At 41.0% G+C, this 21887-nt stretch overlaps 1 protein-coding gene across 16 annotated transcripts in view; it reads right to left on the bottom strand.

Annotated features, from left to right (window-relative positions):
• LOC120799598 (disks large homolog 1-like) overlaps positions 1 to 21887 on the bottom strand; it is a 129555-nt gene that overhangs the window by 78006 nt on the left and 29662 nt on the right. Inside the window, exon 1 of one of the 16 annotated variants that reach the window (XM_040144805.1) lies at positions 19311 to 19548. The exons of the other annotated variants lie outside the window; for them this stretch is intronic. Coding sequence (XP_040000739.1) covers positions 19311 to 19340 — 30 coding nt within the window. The 5' untranslated portion in view covers positions 19341 to 19548. Of the gene's footprint in view, positions 1 to 19310; positions 19549 to 21887 lie in introns of those variants that run through there. 16 annotated transcript variants of the gene reach the window in all.

Genomic DNA, 21887 nt, shown 5'->3' with positions numbered 1-21887 from the left:
TCCGGCCTCGTCGCGTCCCGGCTCTGACGCGGCCGCCGCATACAAAACCGCTGCCAATCCAGCCGGTGTCTCTGTGTGTGTGTGTGTGTGTGTTCGCCGGGTCCGTGAGCCACATGAGCCACCCAGACTCTCCTGCTCAGTCCGCTATCTGTACGCACAGGGTCGGTTTTTGCCAGACCAGCTCACATCTCTGGCCTGAGATTCGCTCGTGGATCCCTTTAATTGATTTTATTTTGTTATTGTTTGTTCGTTATTAGAGAGAGGAGGAGGAGGGAGGAAGATGGTGTCATGTCTCACCATATATACGGTGTTTTAAGGCAGCCGAGTTCATGATACAGTTGTCCCCGTTTACGGATTTTTCTGTCTCTGTGGTCGGATGTCGTAAGTGGTGCGAAAGTTGATCACGGCTCATGGACAGGACTTTAATCAGCACTCATAACCAAGCTGTCGCACTGACACTAAATCCTTATTTTATGATCTCTAAGGTGTCTCACAAAATGAGGAAAAATACAGGTTACTGACAGCGGCTGTGCTGTGAGATTGGCTATACTGACATTTAGAATGAGTGATGACAGAGGAAGGTAGAGGGTCCACCGCCCCCCATCAGCCTGGAGGGGGATCGGAACGTCTACGCTGTGAATCATTTAAAGTTCGTCAAGCTTAAAACCCAAAGTTCCCCCGCCGCATGAAAAATGTGAGTTAATCGAACTCTGGTGAAACAGTTGGTTCAACGTCGTTTTATTGGTTGAGAAAAGGACGAACTAACTGAGTTAAGTTCACCAAACTTGAAGATACAAGTTAAATCGACTGTTCAGTCACAGAAAGTCATCGCTGACAGATTCACTTTCCTTTTACGTTTTCATTACATCAGTTTAAGGAGTCACTTCTACATGTGACCTGGAGAACGTCCGACGTTTTGTACCAGCGTCAGAGTTGAGTGAACTCGGGTTTAGAAACAACTTGAAATTAACAAAACTCCCATGTTTACATTAAGTTAATGAGAAAAGGTGAGTTGATTCAGCTAATTTCCTGTATGATGTTTTACAGTGTATCTGCGATTTCTGGTTATTGGTTATTGCCCAACCCTAAACTGACAACCTCTGGCTGAACTGGCTACAACCTCTCTGATTTCATCAGTCAGCAAAGGAAACACCACCTATCTGATCTGTGTGTGTGTGTGTGTGTGTGTGAGAGAGATAATGAGGCAGTTTTGCTCATGGGTGGAGACGTCAGGAAGCAAAGAGTTCCCCTCCTGAGACCGACGACAGAAACTACAGAGTTAATCCGTCCGTCGCTATTATCTGTTCGTCTCTATCTGTTGGCTTTTAATTGGACTGTTTCCCTGCACGTCTGCAACAAACAAACACAAACACACACACACACACACACACACACACATCCACCCACTGTCTGTCTCTCTCCTCCGCAGTGTGTGTTAGTCATTCTGGTCGAAGAGGAGACCAGAGAACATGTGAGAAGTGAGGAGGAGACAAAGAAAAAGAAGCTCTCTCCATCGGTATGTTGGATTAAGGTGAAGTTGTTTTCTTAATATCATAAATGATCGAAAAGTGATTTAAACTATTTTTATAAACCAGTACTGCTCCTCATTTTAAACCGTATGGGACAAAAGAAAATTTAGATTATTTAACTACACAGAACAAATGTTAAAACCTAATCAAAGACAGTGTGAACAAACAAATTCCCGAGAAAATGTACACTACACACATAAAAACGACGCAGTGAGCTTCAGATCTAATGAATAATGGAGGCTCTCCTCAAAAGCATCATAACAGCAACATCCACTCAAAACAGAGAGCCTCAAGTTCCTCATGGTGCAGTGCAGTGTATTACAGCCGCAATATGAAATATATATACATAGAGATATACACATACACACACACACACACACACACACACACACACACACACACACACATACAAACATATGTTTGTGTGTGTGTGTGTGTGTGTGAGAGAAATATATATGAAATATATATACGGTGAAGCTAAAAATATAAAGTTTTACGGAAGTCCAGCTGTTTGTTTGGACCTAGTGGTGGCGCTAGAGAGGGAAAAAACGGCCGCTAAATTGTTTTGTTTTGTTTTGTTTTTTTAAATTTATCGTCTTTTGGGGGTCACTGACATCAAATGTTTTTCTCACGTGTATCCCAAGGACGGTTCACAGTCTGTCTTAAAAGAATATTCAGGTCTACATATAGACACTGAAACAGGTTTCTCTAATCATTCCTCCTGTTCATACAGGACCAAATCCACAGTCCTTGTTCTCTGCTAAAATGTATACCTTGGTCTATCTAAAGTTAATATGAGGCTTTGGAAGTCCGGGTGGTTATCTTTCAACACAACAGTCATTGTAGTTCAAAATTCCATCTTTGTGTTACTGTCCCTCACCGCAGCTCAGCGTGGATACACCGCGTCAGGGGAAACACAAAGGGAATGCTGAAGTAAAAAGACTAAGTTTGGAGGACGCTCGCTTGATTCGATCTACTCAGATTGCCCAAGCCTCATATTAACTTCAGATAAACTCTGGTCTTCAGATTTTGTTCTACGTCACTGTCATGAGAAGACGACGACAACCCCTCCACCCTCTCAGTCCACGTTTGATGCAAAAACTGATTGTTACATAAACTGAGCCAAAACTAATTTAGACAAATCGAGAGGGTGTGATTATCGTGACAGTCGCATTTGTTGTTGTTTTGTCATAGCAACGAACGTACGTGCGACTACCAGAACGTTTCCCTCTGCCGCAGGTCAGCAACTAAAGACAAGGAGTAAATTTCATACTAAAAATGTTGTAACTTTAGAAGACACCCACCTGACTTGTGTACCTCAGACTGCTGAAGAATCAGATCATCACTGTAAGGGTCATTTTCCACAGAATGAGGACTGTGGATTTTGTCCTCCGTATCTTAAGGCGCCTTCGGACTGTGCGACAGGAATAATCAGGGATCGCTTCACGGCCAGCATGGACGGAAGGAATGACACCCGGGGGCCTCAGCAGGAAAACCTAACGTCAGGATGAAAAGCAGCGTGGCGGAAAGTTTCAGCGTCCACTAACAGCAGGCTGAAGCTGAACGTTTACCTGACACCACTCTGATTCACACTCCTGACTGGCGGCGAAGGCTCTTGGGTACTGTAGTATTCGGAAACATTCAGCGCTCCTCTGTATATACTGACAGACACAAATGACTTCCAAGAAACAGAGCTGAAATAATTCAAACTGATGGCCATAACATTAAAACCCCTTAAGCCCTGGGTTATTTTTTAGAATCTCTGCCTGAAATACTGGATTCAGTCAGTAACAGCTCCACAACTGTGAGGCCAAGATGAACAGCCTTGAGCTCTATGGATCAGCGGCACTTGGGAGGAATTACGAAATACGATAAGTCTCCCCGTCTCCATCAGCAGGCCAGAGTGAGATCTGAAAAACTCCAGCATAAATTCTAATTTTTACTTCTGCCAAATCAAAATTCTAAATTAGAGAGTGAAAAAACAACCTTATAACAACAAGTTAGTACACATTGATGCTATAGGACCTGTTCTAAAAATTCGATGTGCTCCTATTGCATCAAATTTGGTAAACAATAAAACTGACCGTGTTCAATATCACTAAGATTTTATATATGATTCAGAACTGCGTGATCTCACTATAATGGTATTGTTTTTAAGTGGAAGTGTAGGGTATTTGATCTTACGTATAATTAAAAACTTATTTAGTAGCTCCTTAAGGAGACTTCATAAAGATAGAGAGGGTACAACAGCATCGGTGAACAGTTCGACATGAGCTGAAACACAGCTGCATCAGTGTTGAGGAGGTACAGGAAGAGCCACGACACCATTAACAGGAGGAGCAGTGGTCGTCCTCGAAGAATAACGCCACGCACAGAAAAAGACGAGTCGGTGCTTCTGACTTGGCCCAAGGACTATCTGTAGAAACTGGTGTTTCCGTGACAGTTAGAAGGATACTGCATGAAGTCGAGCTCTATGGACCGAAGCCAAGAAGAAAACCATTCTTCACCAAACGGCACAAAACTGCAGATTAAACTTTTCCATAGAACATGACAAGAAGCTTAATGAATGTTGGCAGCACATTCTCTGGTCAGAAGAAACCAAAATAAATGTGTTTGATTTGGACCTGGCCAGGACCACCCCAGCGCCTGCACAGAGCCGACCGTGAAACATGGAGCTGCTGATGTGGGGATGCACGAGAGCAGAAGGTGTACGGGAGGTGATAATTATACATGGCTCTATGAATACAGGTTTGTACCAAAATACTGGACGAGAAGACGACTCCCAGTCTCAAGAAGCTTGACGGGAGAGGAACTGTCCAACAGGAGAGTGATCCCCAACAAACCCACCTCGCAGAAATCCCCCAAGAGTTTGTAATAAGAAAAAAGTGAAAACTATGACCTGGCCAAGTGTGTTTCCTGACCTGAATCCAACAGAAAACCTCTGGAGTATTTTAAAGCAGAAGGTAGAGCAACAGAACCGCTCCAGCAAAGAGCAAAAAATTAATAAATAAATAAAATCATCGGTGAGGAATCAGAACGTCTCTCCACAGATGTGTGTCGGACTGGTATCATGCACGGACAGGACCATCGAATCTGTCATCAAAAATGAGGGCAGGCTCACTAAATATTACAAATAATAAAAGTATGGAATCTCCCTAATGAAGGGTGAACTCACTTTTGTTGCAGGTGGTTCTAAAATATGGATCTTTCATTATAGTTTAATTACTCAAACATTTCTGTTTTTCAAGTTAATTGGCGTCATTCTTCTTGGGCTCTCTGGGCAGCTATAGCCAGGTCCCAGTAGCAGGAGCTCCAGGTGGAAAGAGTCCATTTGAACAAACAATTTTCATACCCAGGACACTCCTTTGTTTGTGTGACGTGAAAATTTGGAATTTAGTTGGGGAAATACCTGAAGAACTAACATCTCCTCCCACTTCACTGCTCTACTCAGGGATCTGAAAAATTTAAAGGACTGGACCTGAGCTACAACGAAAGAAAGACGGACAGGCCTCAGATGAAGCCTCCATTAAAACAAATTTCATTTTGGACAGTTTGCACCAATTAGCTTCCATCTGGGTGGGCTGCTGTCTGTGCGCCTCATTATCAAAGCCTGAGTCAGGCTGCACAGTCACACACACATGCGTCATTCAACACACACACACACACACTCGAACAGAAGATGCAGCAAACACCAAGTTCAAGCTGAGGCATGAGACAAACACACACACACACACACACACACACACAGACGACAGACAGAGAGTGCAGTCCAGCAGTGCAGACTGAGAGTCTGCAGTGACAGTGATAGCAGCTGACAGGTTCAGATGTGATGGCCTCCTTCTAAATTTACCCTGCTGCTTTTTACACATCGCTCACTACACACACTCTAAAAGCCAGGCCTCACACTGTGGGACCTGACATGACCTGGGTCTCCGGTCCACTCGGATAGTGGGTCAGGTTATTCTTAAAGAGTCGTCTGAGGTTTTCTGACAGAAAATTTCCGATTCCGATGTGTTATTTTTTGGTTTGAGATCATTTCATGTCCGTGTCATGGACGAGACGAAGCACCGTCTAACAAATCTAACCTTCCTGGACTAAGTCTAAAGCCTGGTGTGAACTGCTGGTGTTGATGTATGAATGTAACTGTTCGCCAAGACAAATTCAGACACCTGTATGTTCATCAGCTCACTATCACATACCTCAGCCTGTAATTTTAGAGTGAACAGATGTGGAGGTGGCTCCTCCTGCTGGACTCCACTCTACACAGCAGTTGAGTTTTGCTTCAGAAGATCATATTGCGTTGGATGGATATTCCTCAGACATTATATTTGTATTTCTTGGGGATTTTTCTTAACTCTCTTAATATTTTTCAGGGATTTCTTGGACGTTTTAATATTATTGAAATAGAGTCCAGCTCTGTGGACAGAAACACCACCACAAACTGACAGCAGGAGGCAGCAGACCATTAGACAGGCTGCAGTATGTCGTACCAAACTTCACTGACATTTCCATGACTTTCTGTTTTCCAAACTGGAGCTCTTCCATCAGCCTAAAATATCCTTCCTTCTTGGTTTTTCCATAATTTTTTTCTGTTTTTTCCCCCCTGCAGTTTGGCAGAAACACGTCTTATGAAATAAATCTGCAAAACAAGTTGGAGACTGTTTTCTACTGTCATCTACAATATAGTAAGTCTACTAATATTACCCTCCATTTACCAAGGTATTCATTAATTTTTATCCAGTATAAACCTCTGAAAAATTACAGGATATTCCAGAAAAACCAGAACACACATGTGAAGACTTTCTACACAGACTTCAGCTGTAATTACCTATATGTTTTTACCCGTCTATAATGCTGGCAGATATAAAAAGTGGCGCCAAGGGGCTCACATCCATCTACGTTTGTGGATCGAGCATTTAAAGCACAGCAATGTCTACTCTTGACCTCCTCCTGTTTATGAGGAGTTAAGAGTTTAGTGGCTCGAAGAGGTAAAACTCCAATATTTCACAATAAATAACAGTTTTTTTCCCAATCTTAATGATTATTTTGCAACTCTTTCGACATTTATCTTGAGACCTCATGCGGGGCCTTGACCCAGAGGTTTGGAACCTCTGATGGACAGGATGTCCAGGATAAAACACTGGGTTCCCACTTGCCCTCTGAGATCATTTTTCTAGCACAGTTTCAAGAATAAACAACCCATATCGCAAGTTCCCTACTAGTAAACACAGACTGGGAAACACAAGTTCATTCTCTGCAAACTAAAAAACAAACAGATTTTCAGGATATCTCGTTTTTTTTCCTGGAATATATTCTGTTTCAGAACTGACAAATAATCTGCAATTGTTCAGGTTCTCCAGGATGTGTTCGCAGAAGATACAGTGATTGTATGTGTTGTGAATGATTGCAACGTGTGTGAATTAATGCTGCAATTACACAATGTCAGCAGAATGGGAAGAACAGGAAAAATACACGTTATTCCGACTTCAAATGTTGACACATTGCTCCAAGGTGTTTAACTTGAGCGCTAATCTTACAGTCAGACCGGATAAATAGAATAAACAAGCTCCGGTTGTTGTGTTACAAATCTGTCGCAGTTTGGTGAATCCAGATCCAAACAAACAGTGAACAGCTGCTATAAAATGAGTTGAATGGGTTGTATTTGTGCTCATATTGGATTTTATTTTGGTGCATTTGCAGCTTCTGTCATCAGTTTGTTGACATGTCTGTGGTTCTTCTCGCCAAGTCGGAGATATCCTCGGTGTCAGAAATTCACCACATCCCTCACTCACAGTTACAAGTTCGAGGCTGACGTTTTTTCCCCACTTGGCTGCTCGTATTTAAGGTTTGAATGATATGAGGTGAATACAGCATGAGTAACACTTGGTAGGAGCGTTTTCCAGCGGTGCTCAGACAGACAATAGGCCCCTGATTCATTGAACAAGCCCACTGATTTAATGCATCCTGGGTCCTGATGCAGTGGGCTCCAGCAAAAGAAAAAAATGCAGGGCGGTGTGTTGGCATTTTTCTGCTTTGCACCTGGTGGTGATTGTAACAAAAGATCAATGAATCAAACCAATGTCTGAATGAAAAATTTCCATTAGTATTCAAATCTTGTCAGAGTATTACAAAACTCGGTGCAGTATTTTGGCGTCTAATAAACCTTAAAGTTCACATATCTGCTACTTGAACTGGACTTCCTGGATCGTATTTCATCGTCTCACCTGCACCTGAGACAGCACCTGCTCTGAGTTTGCTTTTTGTTTTGTTTTTTTCCAAACAGGGCTGTTGGGTCTGAAAGATGCCTGGTTGTGTGTATTTCTGTCCCCAAAGACAGCTTGGCAGCGACCTCTCGTCTCTGTGCCGACCCAGATGGCGAGGCGTTGCCCTGAGGTGGGGGTGGGGGAGGGTGGGTACATCGGAGCCATTTGAGGTCATATCTAAGCTTCGCCATCGAATCTGCAGCGTTTCATTACCACTGCCTATCCGGAATGAGACCCAGATGAGGGAATGAATTTGATTTTTATGTAATTTTATTTTGTTGGGTTCTGTAGTGATATTGAAACTGTGGTATTTACTGTAAGTAATAAAAATGTAAACAGTTCATGAATATACTGTGTTTTTTAAATATGAATGTGGATACAAATTCAGTCTTGATTAACTGTTTTGGAATCAATTAGTCATTTGAGTCGTCTTTAATCAAAAATTCGCTTTCGTGTTGTAAATATTGTCAATAATGTGACGTGTGGCCTGTATCTGCCTGATCGAATTTGACCTGAAACGGTGCATCTGTGCTCGAAAAATCGCCTTTTTTGGGAGCATTTACTCAGTGGGCAGGCATTTTTGCTTTTAAGAAAAAATGCCAAATATTTAATAATTAGTCAAGTGTGATGATTTGCTGCTTTTCCTTGTCTAACATCACTGTAAACTGACTTGCTTGACTATGCCTGACTGAGTAAATGTTTAGTCTGTATAGACTGACAAAAAATAAAAAATGCACAGCAGCATTTCCCAAATCTATAGTTGACCTCCCAGTAAATATTCACATTTAAGAAGCTGCAACCAGTGAATTTTTTGGCTTAACGTCTATGAAGTCAAATACTCGACTCATAATAAAACTGTTGCCGATTCATTCCCTGTCGATTTAGTTCTAATACAAATAAGCAACACTACTGAGCCAAGTCCAGCATAAAAGAGTAACTAGGAGACAGAACAACAATATGTCCCAGTACAAACTGACTGGACACCTGCACAATCAATAAGAGGAGCTCCTGCTCGCTTTTCCTCTACAGACCAGAGAAACTGGTGTTCAGATCAGACCAGGACTGCAGCGGAGGAGACTCAGGTAGATAAAACAGCCTGACCTGAGATAGGTTCAGGCTGCAGAGTCACAGCCAGCAGGTTTCAGAGGAAAGTGGCACGTGGACAAGCTGTTAGCCGAGCGCAGGGAGAGGAAGCCGGAGCTCTGTGATCTGCTCTCTGTGGGAAAGCAGTGAAGTCAATCAAAACGTCAAACGCTTCCTGTCCCCACAATGACCGCCACAACCACAAAGAGAGCTGAGTGCGTCAGAACCCACATGAAAACAAAGCTGCCAACAGGCCCACGAGAAAAAGGCAACTCCGGGCCAAGAAACAAACCACCCTCAGACTGTTTCCACAGCTCAGTTACCCACAGTTGGTTTCAGGCTTGAAGACAGCATCAGTGTCCTACAGCCACTACCCTGCACTCCTCGGTCATGGGTACCATTTTGGTAACCTTTTATCGCATTTGACCCGTCATGGAATTGATTTCAAATGAAATCCATTTTCATTTGTTTTTCTACCAGCAGGCCAAGGGAGTTGAACTTGACGATACCTTGATGACGGACCAAAACTAAACTTGTCTGTTGTCGGGTTAAAGTTCTCTCTGCAGCAGGTGTAATGTACACGGCCAAAGATCTTCTGTGAGGGAAGAAGATCCACTCGGTAACATCACCGCATCATCAGAGCGGACAGGCCGTTTTTGTGGTTCCAACAAATCCAACAGAGTGAGACGTCTTCTCTCTGGTGGATCACATCAAATCAGTTTCCGGAGTCAAATTCTCCAGTTGAATTTTCATTCATGTCAGTGAACCAGGACCTTCAGTATTCGGACCACGTAGCCCGTGAAAAATAAGGTGCGTCAGATTTAGTATCAGCTGTTATGTCAATGTGTCAGATACAGATAATTATCAGGTTCAAACATTTACTCAAAGACACTTTGACATGTTGACAGGAGGACCTGGGGATTGATGACAATTAACGGCCGATTACCATTTTAGCTACAGCTGTCCGCTTTTGTTAAGTAAGCAACAACTACACTCCGTCTTCCACATGCCCAGCACCAGCTATTGTCTTCTGCAACACATCCAGGGCACGACTGTGTTGTTACCTGTGCAACCCTTGCGTGTGAGGGTGCACAGGTAACCTGAATCCTGCGCGGGAGAGGTGGTATCCTTCAGTAGCAATGAAAACAGCCGTGACATGAAAAGCTGTTGCTAACTAGTTAAATATTTTCAGATAGCAGGGGTAGGGGATAGTGAGGATTGGTGTGATAAATAGAAAAGCTTAAGGTGAATAGTGAGTGTACGGGGGAACAGCTGCAGCTCTGTCCAGCTGGTTTCAATCAAACATTTACTCTCTAAATCCAACATTTGTCCCCTAATTTTACTCACAAAAAGGATCAGTTTATATGTAAATGAATCATGTTAACAAAATTCAAATTTATTTATCTCTCCCCCTCTCTCTCTCCCTCTACAACACACACACAGAAACACAAAGGGGAATCCATTATTCAGCATTGCAGCAAGCAAACACAGGCTGCTGCAGATATGAACGCTCAGTTTAATATGTAGGAAAACCTCTAGGATTCTCCATCAGCATGAATAGAAATGGAGAGTGAGAGAGGGGGAGAGAGAGCGAGAGGGAGACCCGGGGGAGGCGACCATAAAAGACAGAGGATCAGAGAGGCAGCAGAGGAGAGGCTGAGGGGGGAAATATGCCTCGTTAAAACAGCTCTGCTGTAAAAACGCCTGCAGAGTAAACCATCAACCCAGTAACTATAATAACTCAAGTCACTGTTTAACCACAGCAGTTTACAATCTGCTTCCCTGGAAAACTTGTAACAAGGAGAAAAAAAATGGACAAAGCTTATAACATCCACAGGAGGATGAATATGTAAAATACAAATGAGACTGAACCATTTATCACAAATACTGTCAAGGTCAGCACCAGTTAGAAAAAACTAAACATTACATACTTGAAAATGAGACTAACAAATGACGCTGTAAGAAGACTACTGGTCATGGTTCAAAGTAATAACAAGCCGCATTTCAATCTGCTTGTTTTTTTATGCATGTGAACACCAAACATTTTGAGAAAATTCCCAAAATATTCTGACAAATTTTTACACTTGGCTGAGATGGAAAATGTAGCATATAGAAAAAGAGAAGATGTGATAGAAACTGATGGAAACAGAGTTTTAAATCAATCTTTAAAATCAACCTTATTGTTGATTTATGTGCTTTCACTTCTGCTACTGCAACAAAACATTCATGTCCTGCTGCCACTCACAGTCCGAGGCCTCCTCTCCATCAAAAATATATAAGGAAAGAAAGAAAAAGAGCGGGAATGCCGGGGGGGAAATGTAACTACAACATCCCTCAGTCGATTCCAGACATTTGCTGAAATTTCATAAAATTTCCTCAGAACTTTAGGTTCATTGTTTATCGTTATCGTTACTAAAGCCCATAGCGACTGTTCAGACACTGCCCAACAGTCCAGAAACACAATTTTGAATTATCTAAATCTGAAAGAGGAAAAAACCATGCTTTCATCCAAGTTGGCGGTCTGGCATTCAAAATCCATTTCTAGAAAAAAAAAAAAAAAAAAAGGGAAAGCCTTTCATTAATGAGCTAACACTCTATAGAAATACACAAACCTGTGTTAGCGCACGTGGTTTATCACATGTCCTTACACGTGATAAACCAAAACCAGTAAGTAGCATCATTTGACACATCTTCGTGGAGGGAAAGCCGGGACTTGCAAGCCCATATTTGACCAACTGGTGCAATTTTGGCAAAGTTAACATTAAATACTAAACACTTCCACAAGGAAAAAAAAAAAAATCTCCATGACCTAGTAATAAAATGGTTTATATAAAACACAGAAAAATCAGTAAATCCTCCCATGCAACACAATAATTTTTACTTCAAAAGTGAGTAATCGATTATCAAAAGTCGATTATTCGATAAGAAGGTCAAAGAACAAGGAAACTGATCAGTCCAACACTACCAAGGGATTCCTCATCCAGATTTCTAAACCTTTTAACATATGGGACTTTCAATTTATGCAAAAAATGAGGTCAGTCATTCACGAGCCCTTTTTAAAAAACCTCAACATGTTCCTTTTGTTCGTTGTTCATTTACAAGGTTGATTTTCTGCTTCTACAGGTTGTGTGTGTGTGTGTGTTTTAAAAATGGTAAAAACTGTGCTGATTAGTTGAGCTTCTCCTGCTGAACAAACGATATGAACATGATCCATTTCCATTCACCACAAATCTCAATTTTTCTCTGAAAACCCAATACAGAACTTCCATTGGAAAGCTGCCAATTTAAGTACCAGCTTGTCCCACAAAAACGCTACGTCATCCCCAGGGGTCGAAGGTCGCAGCATCCAGACAGCACACTGAACAAAGAGCCAGTTTCCCTCCTCTCCTTCATCCTTTCTGGTTTCATCTGAGTGCCCAGCCCACACCTTCCCAGCATCCTCTCTGTTCTTCCTCCTCTCCAACCTCTCCTTCTGTTGTCCTCACCTCCCTGCAGTCTGCTGGCAGCCTGCTGTGTGTGTGTCTGTGTGATTGAATGTGTGCATCTGTTTTTTTTCTGTGTTTGTTTAACACGCATGGGTGCTCCTCTTGGCTTGTGTCTTCCCCCAGGGCACATCAGCCTCTTAACACACACAAACACACACACACACACACGCACGCGCACGCGCACACACACTTTTCCGAGCAGAGCGATTGAAATTCCTCCTGTGGACCTTGACGTCATTCAGAGCATGTTCAGTGTTAAAGTGATAGTTTAAACTTCCTGCTCGGAGCCTCGGTCGTCACAGCTGGACTCAGAGTCGAGCTCCACAAGCTACATCACATGATTTATCTGCCGTATCGGGTTAATGTAGACTAATGTTGACAGTTTCAGAAGCCTTGTTTTGTCTGAAAAACACCCAAAAAACCCAAAGATCATCTGTTTACGACCATAAATGTTTAAATAATTACACTTGAGAAGCCGGATCCAAATATTTGTTTGCACCGTTGTGCAAACTGATCTTCAAAGTAGTTTCCAAAAAACTTTGTGTCAATAGACTTTCCTGATTGATCCACTTATCATTTTGGCTTCTTTCCATTTCCCCAGGGTCCAAGAATGAACAATGTCGGTCCTTTCTTGAACAATTGGGTGTCGAGGATTTTTCTGAAGGCTCTGCTGTGAACCTGAAACCGCCTCCTTTCATGGCTGCATGTGCACTGATGTAAACACTGAAGTCCACTGGAGGATGTCCTCCACCCGATGGAGCTGGATCATGAACTCACAGCTGTTGTTTGTAGCCTCGGCCACAGCTTACGGCTCATTTAAAGGTCCATCATAGTGTAATCAACAAGCATATTTACACCAGTAGTAATCTAGCTGAGCCGCATCAGATGTTTGCTGTATCGTCCAGGATCTACTCTAGCGCCACCACCAGCTCAACATTTAGTTGGACTAAAGTTTCAATAAGTAAAATATAACAAGCAAACTTCCTTGTAATGTTCTACACCCTACGGAGTTACCACACCAACAGACCTGAGGTTCATTAAACCGCTTCTGGTCAGTTTGGTGTGAAAATATCCTGAGAGCTGGAACTGACCTCAGATCAGGAGAAAGAGGACCAAAATGAACCAGAAGCTCTGGGTTTGGAAAAGTCTGGAGAAGCCATTATATAACAAAAGGTCATGGTGTCTTCGAACTTCACTCCCTTACGTTGCTTTGGCTTGTGGATCAGGACTGTAATTGGCACAGGTCTTGTTTGGCCCCCCCAAAATCATTCATATAGTATGAGCAAAACCAAATGTTTAGAATGGAAAAGCCGTTACGAGGATGCCAAAACACTGACAACAGAATTCCAAACTTTCATATTTGGATTCCTGTTCTTTTGAAAATTAAATTTAAAACTGAACTTCAAGCACGGACCATTTGAAGTTGCTCGCCTTGTACTCCGGCAGGGTGTTTTCTTATAAATGCATCCCCTTGACCCGTGGCACCACACATTCCTGTTCACTAACCGGGGTTGTTTACTTAATGTGTTACGGTTCTCTCATTAAGTAAAACAAAGGAAAATAAGGAGCTGAGTGACTCCGAGGCATCTGAGAAAGCAATGTGTCAGAGCATTTTTGGGTTCTACACAGTAAACGGCACTGGACATGATTTTTTAAGAAAGCAACAGTCACATTGACAAAACTGTAGAATTTATAATTCGACTAACAGTCAGTCAGAGGATTTTTCTTCCATTTTTTGAAGCAGCTGTTAAATACATTATGTTTGAGGGCTGAACAAATCTCCATTAAGCTGTAATGTGTCCTGTAGTGTTACCCTATAGGTCTGAGTGGTTTTTTTTTTTTTTTTTCCAACTTTTAAATAAAGTGCCAATATGACGCCTGAATTCCAGTGCTCGTCATAAATATATAGCTTTCACTACGCAACTACCTTGAGAGATATAAAAATATTTTCCTACAAAACCCCTTTTCTCCTTGAACAATGACGCAGCTTCATATGACCTGGATATCTCTCAACAGCTGACAAATTTTGATCAGAAACACCCAAAATCAGGAGGCTGCTCAGTGTGTTTATCTCCACTTTAGTCTTGTATTGAAGTTTCACCATTTCTCTCTTTATGCCTCCTGTCACTTCACATCAACAGTCTTTTTGTTTGTGAGCATGTGCGTGTCTTGGAGGATGCCTCTGTCCCCGCTGTCAAATTAAAGCTGAGAGAAAATATGTCCAATCCCACGACCAGGTGACAGATATGACAGCAGTGTCATGTGATGAGGTTTACAGACTTCCCGCTCCAGAGCCGGAGGAGGGTTTTGGGTCAGAGGTTTCTAGTGTTTCCAAGCAGCTGATTGGATCATCGTTAATCCAACACCACGACATTATGTTTATTTAGATACTTTTATTTAATCCTGTTGGAACAGACACCTGATGTGATAATGCATTGAATTTATACTATATTCTGTATTGCAGGAATTGTTGTGTTGCTTACATTGTTTTTTGATGTTTAATAACAAAGTGAAATAGTCTGAAAAAAAGCATTAAAAATATATAAAATGATTTATGAATAAACAAAATAAAAAAATATTTAAAAATTAAATATAAATTATAAGATTAAAACAATAAAAACAGTTTACCAAATTTGGTAAAAAAATAAAATTACAATTACAAAAATGATAAATAAAACATTGCTAAAAAATTAAAAATAATTTTATATGAATAAAATAAACTTTAGAAAATAAACTCCCAAATAACACAAAAATAAAATAAAAGGATAATAAAATACTGTCACCAAAATAAAAACAGATTTAAAAAACAAATTACATGAATCTAGAAATACATAGACAAAAATTATATAAAAATAAAAAGGAGAAAATAATAAAAATAAAATACCGTTACTAACCATCCCAAAGGGTGAGGATGACTGCATGTTCATTGTTTTCATTAAAGTCTTTTTAAAACACACTTAAGAAGCAAACATGACAGCAGCCGTCCCATCCTATAACTCACCATGGCCTTCAGCTACAGCAGCCTGTAATTAACATAAATAATTAAGTCACGTTTTCCCAGAGGAGCGGTGAGCTGCTGATCAGCGCAGAGAAGAGTTCATCTACCAACAGACTGGAATAATAACGTAAAACTGCTGCAGCATGTACTGCTATCATTAGTGCTGTTCTTATCATTATGAAATAAAAGAAAAAAGAAAAGAAAGCAATCTCCGCAGGTAACAGCAGATCAACATTCCCATCAGCCCCTGCAGCTTTGTTTATGGTCATTTGCTAGAAACGACTAATTATCCCTTTAACTTCCAGCTGCTGCACACTGTGGCTCTGTATGTGCATGTGCATCTTTGTTAGGACCAACTTCGGTGGGAAAAAGCTGATTACAGGGATGTAACTGGATCCACCTTTTTAGGATTAGGTGTGAACAAAGCAGAGTGAAAGGTCTCTGAACGAAATGCAAACAGTTGGGTAAGTGGTTTTATCAGACCTGCATTTCTCCATCACGTAATTGGAGCAGAATTCAACGAGTGGAACAGAGCTGCAACAATTCACCGATCAATCAGTCGATCGACAGAAAACCATTTTAATAATCGGTCAATTGTTTTTCAAGCAAAAAAGCCAAACGTTTGATGGCTCCAGGTTCTCAGAACGCATGAATTCACATCACATACCTTTGGGTTTTGGACAGTTGGTCAGACAAAACAAGACATTTAACGTTACCATGGGCTCCAGGAAATCCTGATCGCCACATTTCACTGTTTTCTGATGTTTCATTGACCCAACAATGAATCGATCAATCGAGAAAATGATCAGTAGTACATTTATTATTATAATAATAATAATCTTCGGTTGCGGCCCTGAAGCAGGACATCAAGTGCAGAAGTTAGTCACAAACTAAACATTCATCTACAAAGCTCCCGTGTCTCAAACCACCAAAACAAGACAGATTTTCCTTCCACACTTCAGTTCTCTTACAACCACTTGTACCTATTCAAACTGGTAAGAGAACAGGCTGAAATACAGAGGATCAAACCATTTCGCATGAAAGAGCAGAAAATTAGAGTAAACACTTTTACCATTTATTATCCTCAGTTCTCACAAAAGTAATGATTTGAAACCCGCAGGAAAACCTTCAGATCTGGTGTGAACAGAAGTGGTTTCTCAGATGTAACCTGTGTCTTCAGATGCATGTCCTCAGTGTGGACGACTCCTGAGTTGTCAGCGTGTCTGCAAGACCATGACCAGCAGCAGAGCAGCTGTATTTAGACTGAGCTGACCGTGCTTGGTCCTGCTGAGCCACAGAGCTGCAGCACGCTGTTAATAAGGAGCTGAAAATAGTCCCAACACTGAGGCGCTGCCCTACAAACACACACACACACACACACACACACACACACACACACACACACAGTCTTCACCTGAGGCTCTGACACCTTGTCTGTGGGAGGGTGAGTGGGGGGGGTAGATTAAAGCTGCAGGGAAAAGAATCAAGCACCATAAAGGTTGTTGGTTCAAATCCCCAGAGGAGTCAGCGTCTGTCTGTTGAATTTACAGATGAAGACGCCTCAAAAAAAAAAAAAAAAAAAAAAAAAACTTACATCAATAATCAGTCACTTAACTATGACCATTTATGGTCAGTTCGGTCATTTTTTTTAGCTACAAATATCAAACATGCTGCTCTGCGGACATGTTTCACCACGATAACGTCACAACTGTGCAAGATACAGTCACAGAACTTTACAGGTATGAAGTTGAGATCAAAATGAAGGTGAGTTCCAAGATGGGTGTGGACCAACCCATGACTACCGAGTACTCCTATAATGATGTAGTACTGACTAAAGAGTACTCCTGTAATGATGTAGTACTGACTAAAGAGTACTCCTGTAATGATGTAGTACTGACTACCGAGTACTCACGGGTCGGAAAGTCGCGGCTGCTGTGATCCTATCCACATGATGGTCTCTAGTATTAGACGTTTTACTTATGTAGTTTTGGATTCTAAATGCTCCAGAAGTCAGATCAGAGAAATACATTTATCGATGTGATGTGCTTCAAGTACAACTACTTCTACTACAACTACTTCTGTTTACACAGTAAACAACTGCTATCATGCCGTAAGCTGCGGGGCTTGAAAAGGACTTAAACGGAGAGCTAACATTTGATCATTTATTGGCAATAATCACTCTGTCAATCTCATTAAAAAGCACAGAAGATGCAATCCTCTCTGACTTTTTAAGGATCGAATTGATAGATAAGAGAGTGGTGCCCCTCTCTTTTCCAAACCATCTCTGGCCATTTAACAGATTCATTTTGCAGTGACTCACAGTGAGGTCGCAGTGAAAGGGACAGTTAATGCTCTAAAGGGGTCATTGCTGCAGTTGAGCACTCTTGATTAGGGCTGCAGCTAACAATTATTTTCATCATCGATTAAGGATGCTTTTTTTTTTAAATTAATTGATTAATTGTTAGTCAATAACAGGTCAGGTCAATAGTGGAGAATGAACATCACAAGTTCCCAGAGACCAAGGGGACGCCTTTAAACTACTTGTTTTATCTGACCAACAGTTCACATCAAAAAAATAATTCAATTTAGTATCATATAAAAACGGAAGAGAAAGCAGATCCTTACATGTGAAAAGCTGGAACCAGAGAGTGTGTGGCAATTTTGCATGATAAATAACTTAAACAAATGAACAGATTATCAAAATAGTTGCCAATTATTTAAACTCTGATGGATGAAAACGATGCACCTTGACAAGTGAGCACAGAATGGCATTCAATACCCCACTCGGGAGGTCAAAGGTCAAAGCAGCCAGACAGAAGCTCAAGATCGTATCCTTACAGTGAGTTTTAGAGGGGGAAGAGGCAGAGGCAGATTTAACCATTTATCCACTGTCAAAATAGTTGGTTGGATGATTTTCTGATGATCAACTAACTGATAAATTTACTAATCGTTTCAGCTCTAATGCGTTTCATGAAGTAAAAAATGTTTTAATGTCACCTGAAGATTTTTATCTTGTCAGAGCCCCTTGAAAACACCTTCAACCATTAGAAAACATTTGAAAAATGAACCTTTTCTTCTTCATGAACTACACTGAAGATACACTGCAGCCCTCAGAAAGAGGAGGTTTCGATAATAAAAGAGCATTATCAGTTTTTCTGGATGACTAAAGGTCAATAATGTGACTTAGCAAAAGGGAAGCTAATGGCCAACGGGATGCTGAGCTTTCAAGTTTCCTCAGAAGTCATTATTAAAACCATCAAGCATTTCGTGTTCAACTGAAAAAGTTGTTTAAAACACATGCGGGTCAAGGGCACATCACGTACTGCCATTATAAAGTGAGTACAATTAGCTGATAATCGGCCCCCCACCGTTAGTAATCAATACACGGATTAAAATAGTAGCCCGTCAATCAAACAAAACAATAACCAAGAGCTGTCCACATCAAACTGCGTTACCTTATTTTAGTAGTTACCTAACGTGTCTGTAGTAGTGACAAAACGTTAAAAAAGAAATTTAGCAGCTTAATACACTGCAGATTCCTGCGCTCTCCGGAGAAAAGGTGGCGCCGAACTCCTATTAAGAAATACGACAAATGAACAATTCCTTACATGTCGACAAAAACACAAAACTGCAAGAGTACAAAGTAAAAGGATTCACATGTCGATAGTCTTCTCTTAAATTCGTCAATGATATAGGTCAAAAAGATTCATTATATTTCCGTACAAAACTTCACTTTCATTTTTGTCACAACTACCAGACTCCTTTGGTTAACTGCGCTATTTTAGTGCGAAAAGACCGTTGGAATGTGAAAGGAACCGTTTCAAAAAGTTAATTTTCTTATTGAAATAAACGCCGTTTGGAGGATGGGATACATGCCGAATTTACACCGACCTAAAATTCAGTGAAGTCGCCTTCTGCAGTGTTTGTATCCATGAGGTTTTCCAGGTGTTACCTTAGTCGTGACAATACAGATGCAGTCCATCGCTTCAAGCCGGGAGTAAAGCCCGGGAACATCAGCATCTCATCTCGTGCCGTCACTCCCGCTGCACGAGCTCCAGCCGAGCAGTTTACTCACGGTTTCATTATGTCCCTCTCTTCGAAAGGAGGTTACATTAACACACACACACACACACACACCGACTATCTACCGGCGACAGAGCGTGCGCTCACCGGAGAGCCACCTCGTCCCTCCCCCGGCCCTCCGTCACCCCGGTGTCCGAAGCTCAGCGCGGGCAGGACTCACTGAACACCGCTCCTCCAGACTGACGCTGCCGCATTCAAGAGCTGTGGGAAAACCCACCTCCTGCACCTCGAGACATTTTTACCCTGGGCAATAATGACCGGGAGGTGTGGGAGTAACCAAGTACAATTACTGTTATAAAGGAAACCGAGTTATTTCTACGGCTTTCTTTAAATAACACCCAAGAACGTATAATAAATCAAATCAGTAAAAACAACAACACATTATGTGTTACATGTAGTACTACGGTAGTGCCTGGGGAAATGTAATAAAAACTGTGTTTCCTAATAATGTCACACACACGTTATTCATAAGCTTCCCATTCATCCAGTCCTGTTTGCGCTTCAATATGGTTGTTCACAGACGTTTTTACTAAACACCCCTTTTTTTCCGGTAGCACGTGAAGGCAACGCTATAATACCTGTACCGTATGATTGCGTAATTGAAAACAAGCAGGTCGTTTTTACAGATCATTAAATTAAAGAATAACTTAACAAACCCACAACTTCTCACAGTTTTAACACAATTTCGTAATAAGGCTTTTTTATTTGATACCTGAAAACAAGTCAGTCAATTATTTTAGCTTCTACCTAAGAAAGTTTTGAATTAAAAGTCGCATTTTTAGTTATAAAAAATTAATGATTGGGCTGCAATTAATGATTATTTACACTATAGATTAATCTGCCATTTTAATCCTGATCAATTAAGAAGTCTTTTTGTGGTTCAACACAATTACCAACAGCTTATACTCATATTCAAATCACTTGTTTCGTCGAATTTACAGCCCAAAATGCAAAAAGATTCACTTTACTGTGATAAGACAAAGAAAAGCAGCAAATTGTCGAATTTTTTAAAAAATGGGGCCGGCAAATTTGGGGAATTTTCTTCCTGGAAAACTACTCAAACGATTGATTGGAATAGTTACTAGGGCGGCAACTAAAGATTATTTTAAGTATTGATTAATCTGCCTATTATTTTCTGAATTAATGGTTGATTGTTTAGTAAATAAAATGTCAGCAAATAGTGAAACATTTCCAGTTTCTGGGAGTCAAACGTCAGACTGCAACCTCGTCTCAAATACAAGCAAGCAACATGTCAGCGCACTGCTGACACCGGACACAGTTTCAGTTTGGGTTCAGGCACTGCTCCTTTAAAAAGCACACTACCTGCTTGTTATTGCATGTATGACTCAACGCCAAATGGCGAGGAGGAGGAGGAGGAGGAGGAGGAGCAGGAGACGAGGGAATGCGGGCAGGTGGGAATCACAAGTATGAACATTTTACAGTTCAATGAATCGGTCGCGTGGCTGATATTTAAGAGCCATCTTGTGACAGTGTAGACTCCAAAGCACCTAACATCAACCTGACGGAACGACTTCTCAGCTTTTTATTGCACCATTAATAGTTGGCACTCTGTGGTTTTGTCTAGCGACACTTCGGTAACTTCGTTATTTGTCTTTATTTTCTTATTGGCATTTTGTACCGAAATTTTCTTTCCACAATGTCACTCTGATGGTATCTTCTGAATTTTCTATTGTCAAATTGCACACAGGGTATTTACTCATTGATCTACTTTTGCACATCCCTTGTATGTTCGTAATTTTCACGTGCACCCATATTTTACGTGCTCTTTATATTGAAGTTCAGTTTTGTTGGTTACTCTGTCAGTTTGTTTACTACATTTTATTTACATTTACATATACCTTTCTGCATAGTTTATACAGAATTCTGTAAGATTTTATTCATTGTAATTGTCCTGATTGTAATCCATCCTGGTGACACTAATCTGCAGAAAACTAATGTGAAAACTCCTGTGAAAGTTCCAGTGACTCATTATTATCATATTATTACCAAAAACTCTTTGGTTGAAGGTTTGAGGACAGAATATGAGACTTTTTGCAGTGAACATCATTTTTCCCTCTTTATCAAATCCAATTCTATCCATCCTCCATCCTATGCTGTTTACTTGTTCCATTATATTGGAACCCCCATGAACTTCTGCTATAGCAGTTTCCAATTTCTTGGGCCGCATATTTAAAAATTGTCCAAATAAAACACCGACACAGTCGTGAAAGCAAGGTCCACAAGAAAAGTTGATTAAATAAAGCATCTGATCATATATTTTCCTACAGGCATCACTAAAGTTTCGTCTAGTCTGATCCAACGCTGTATGATCTGAGCAGTGAGTTGGTAAATGACAGAAATGTTAGTAACTCGCAGTTATGATGGGGAGGAATTTAGAAGGTTTTTAATCGGAGCCTCGGCCCCATGTTTTAGACCTTCAGGATCC

Source organism: Xiphias gladius, chromosome 15 (assembly GCF_016859285.1).
Source record: "Xiphias gladius isolate SHS-SW01 ecotype Sanya breed wild chromosome 15, ASM1685928v1, whole genome shotgun sequence".
In the NCBI taxonomy this organism is placed as follows: Eukaryota; Metazoa; Chordata; class Actinopteri; order Istiophoriformes; family Xiphiidae; genus Xiphias; species Xiphias gladius.
This window is presented reverse-complemented; position numbering and strand designations above follow the sequence as displayed.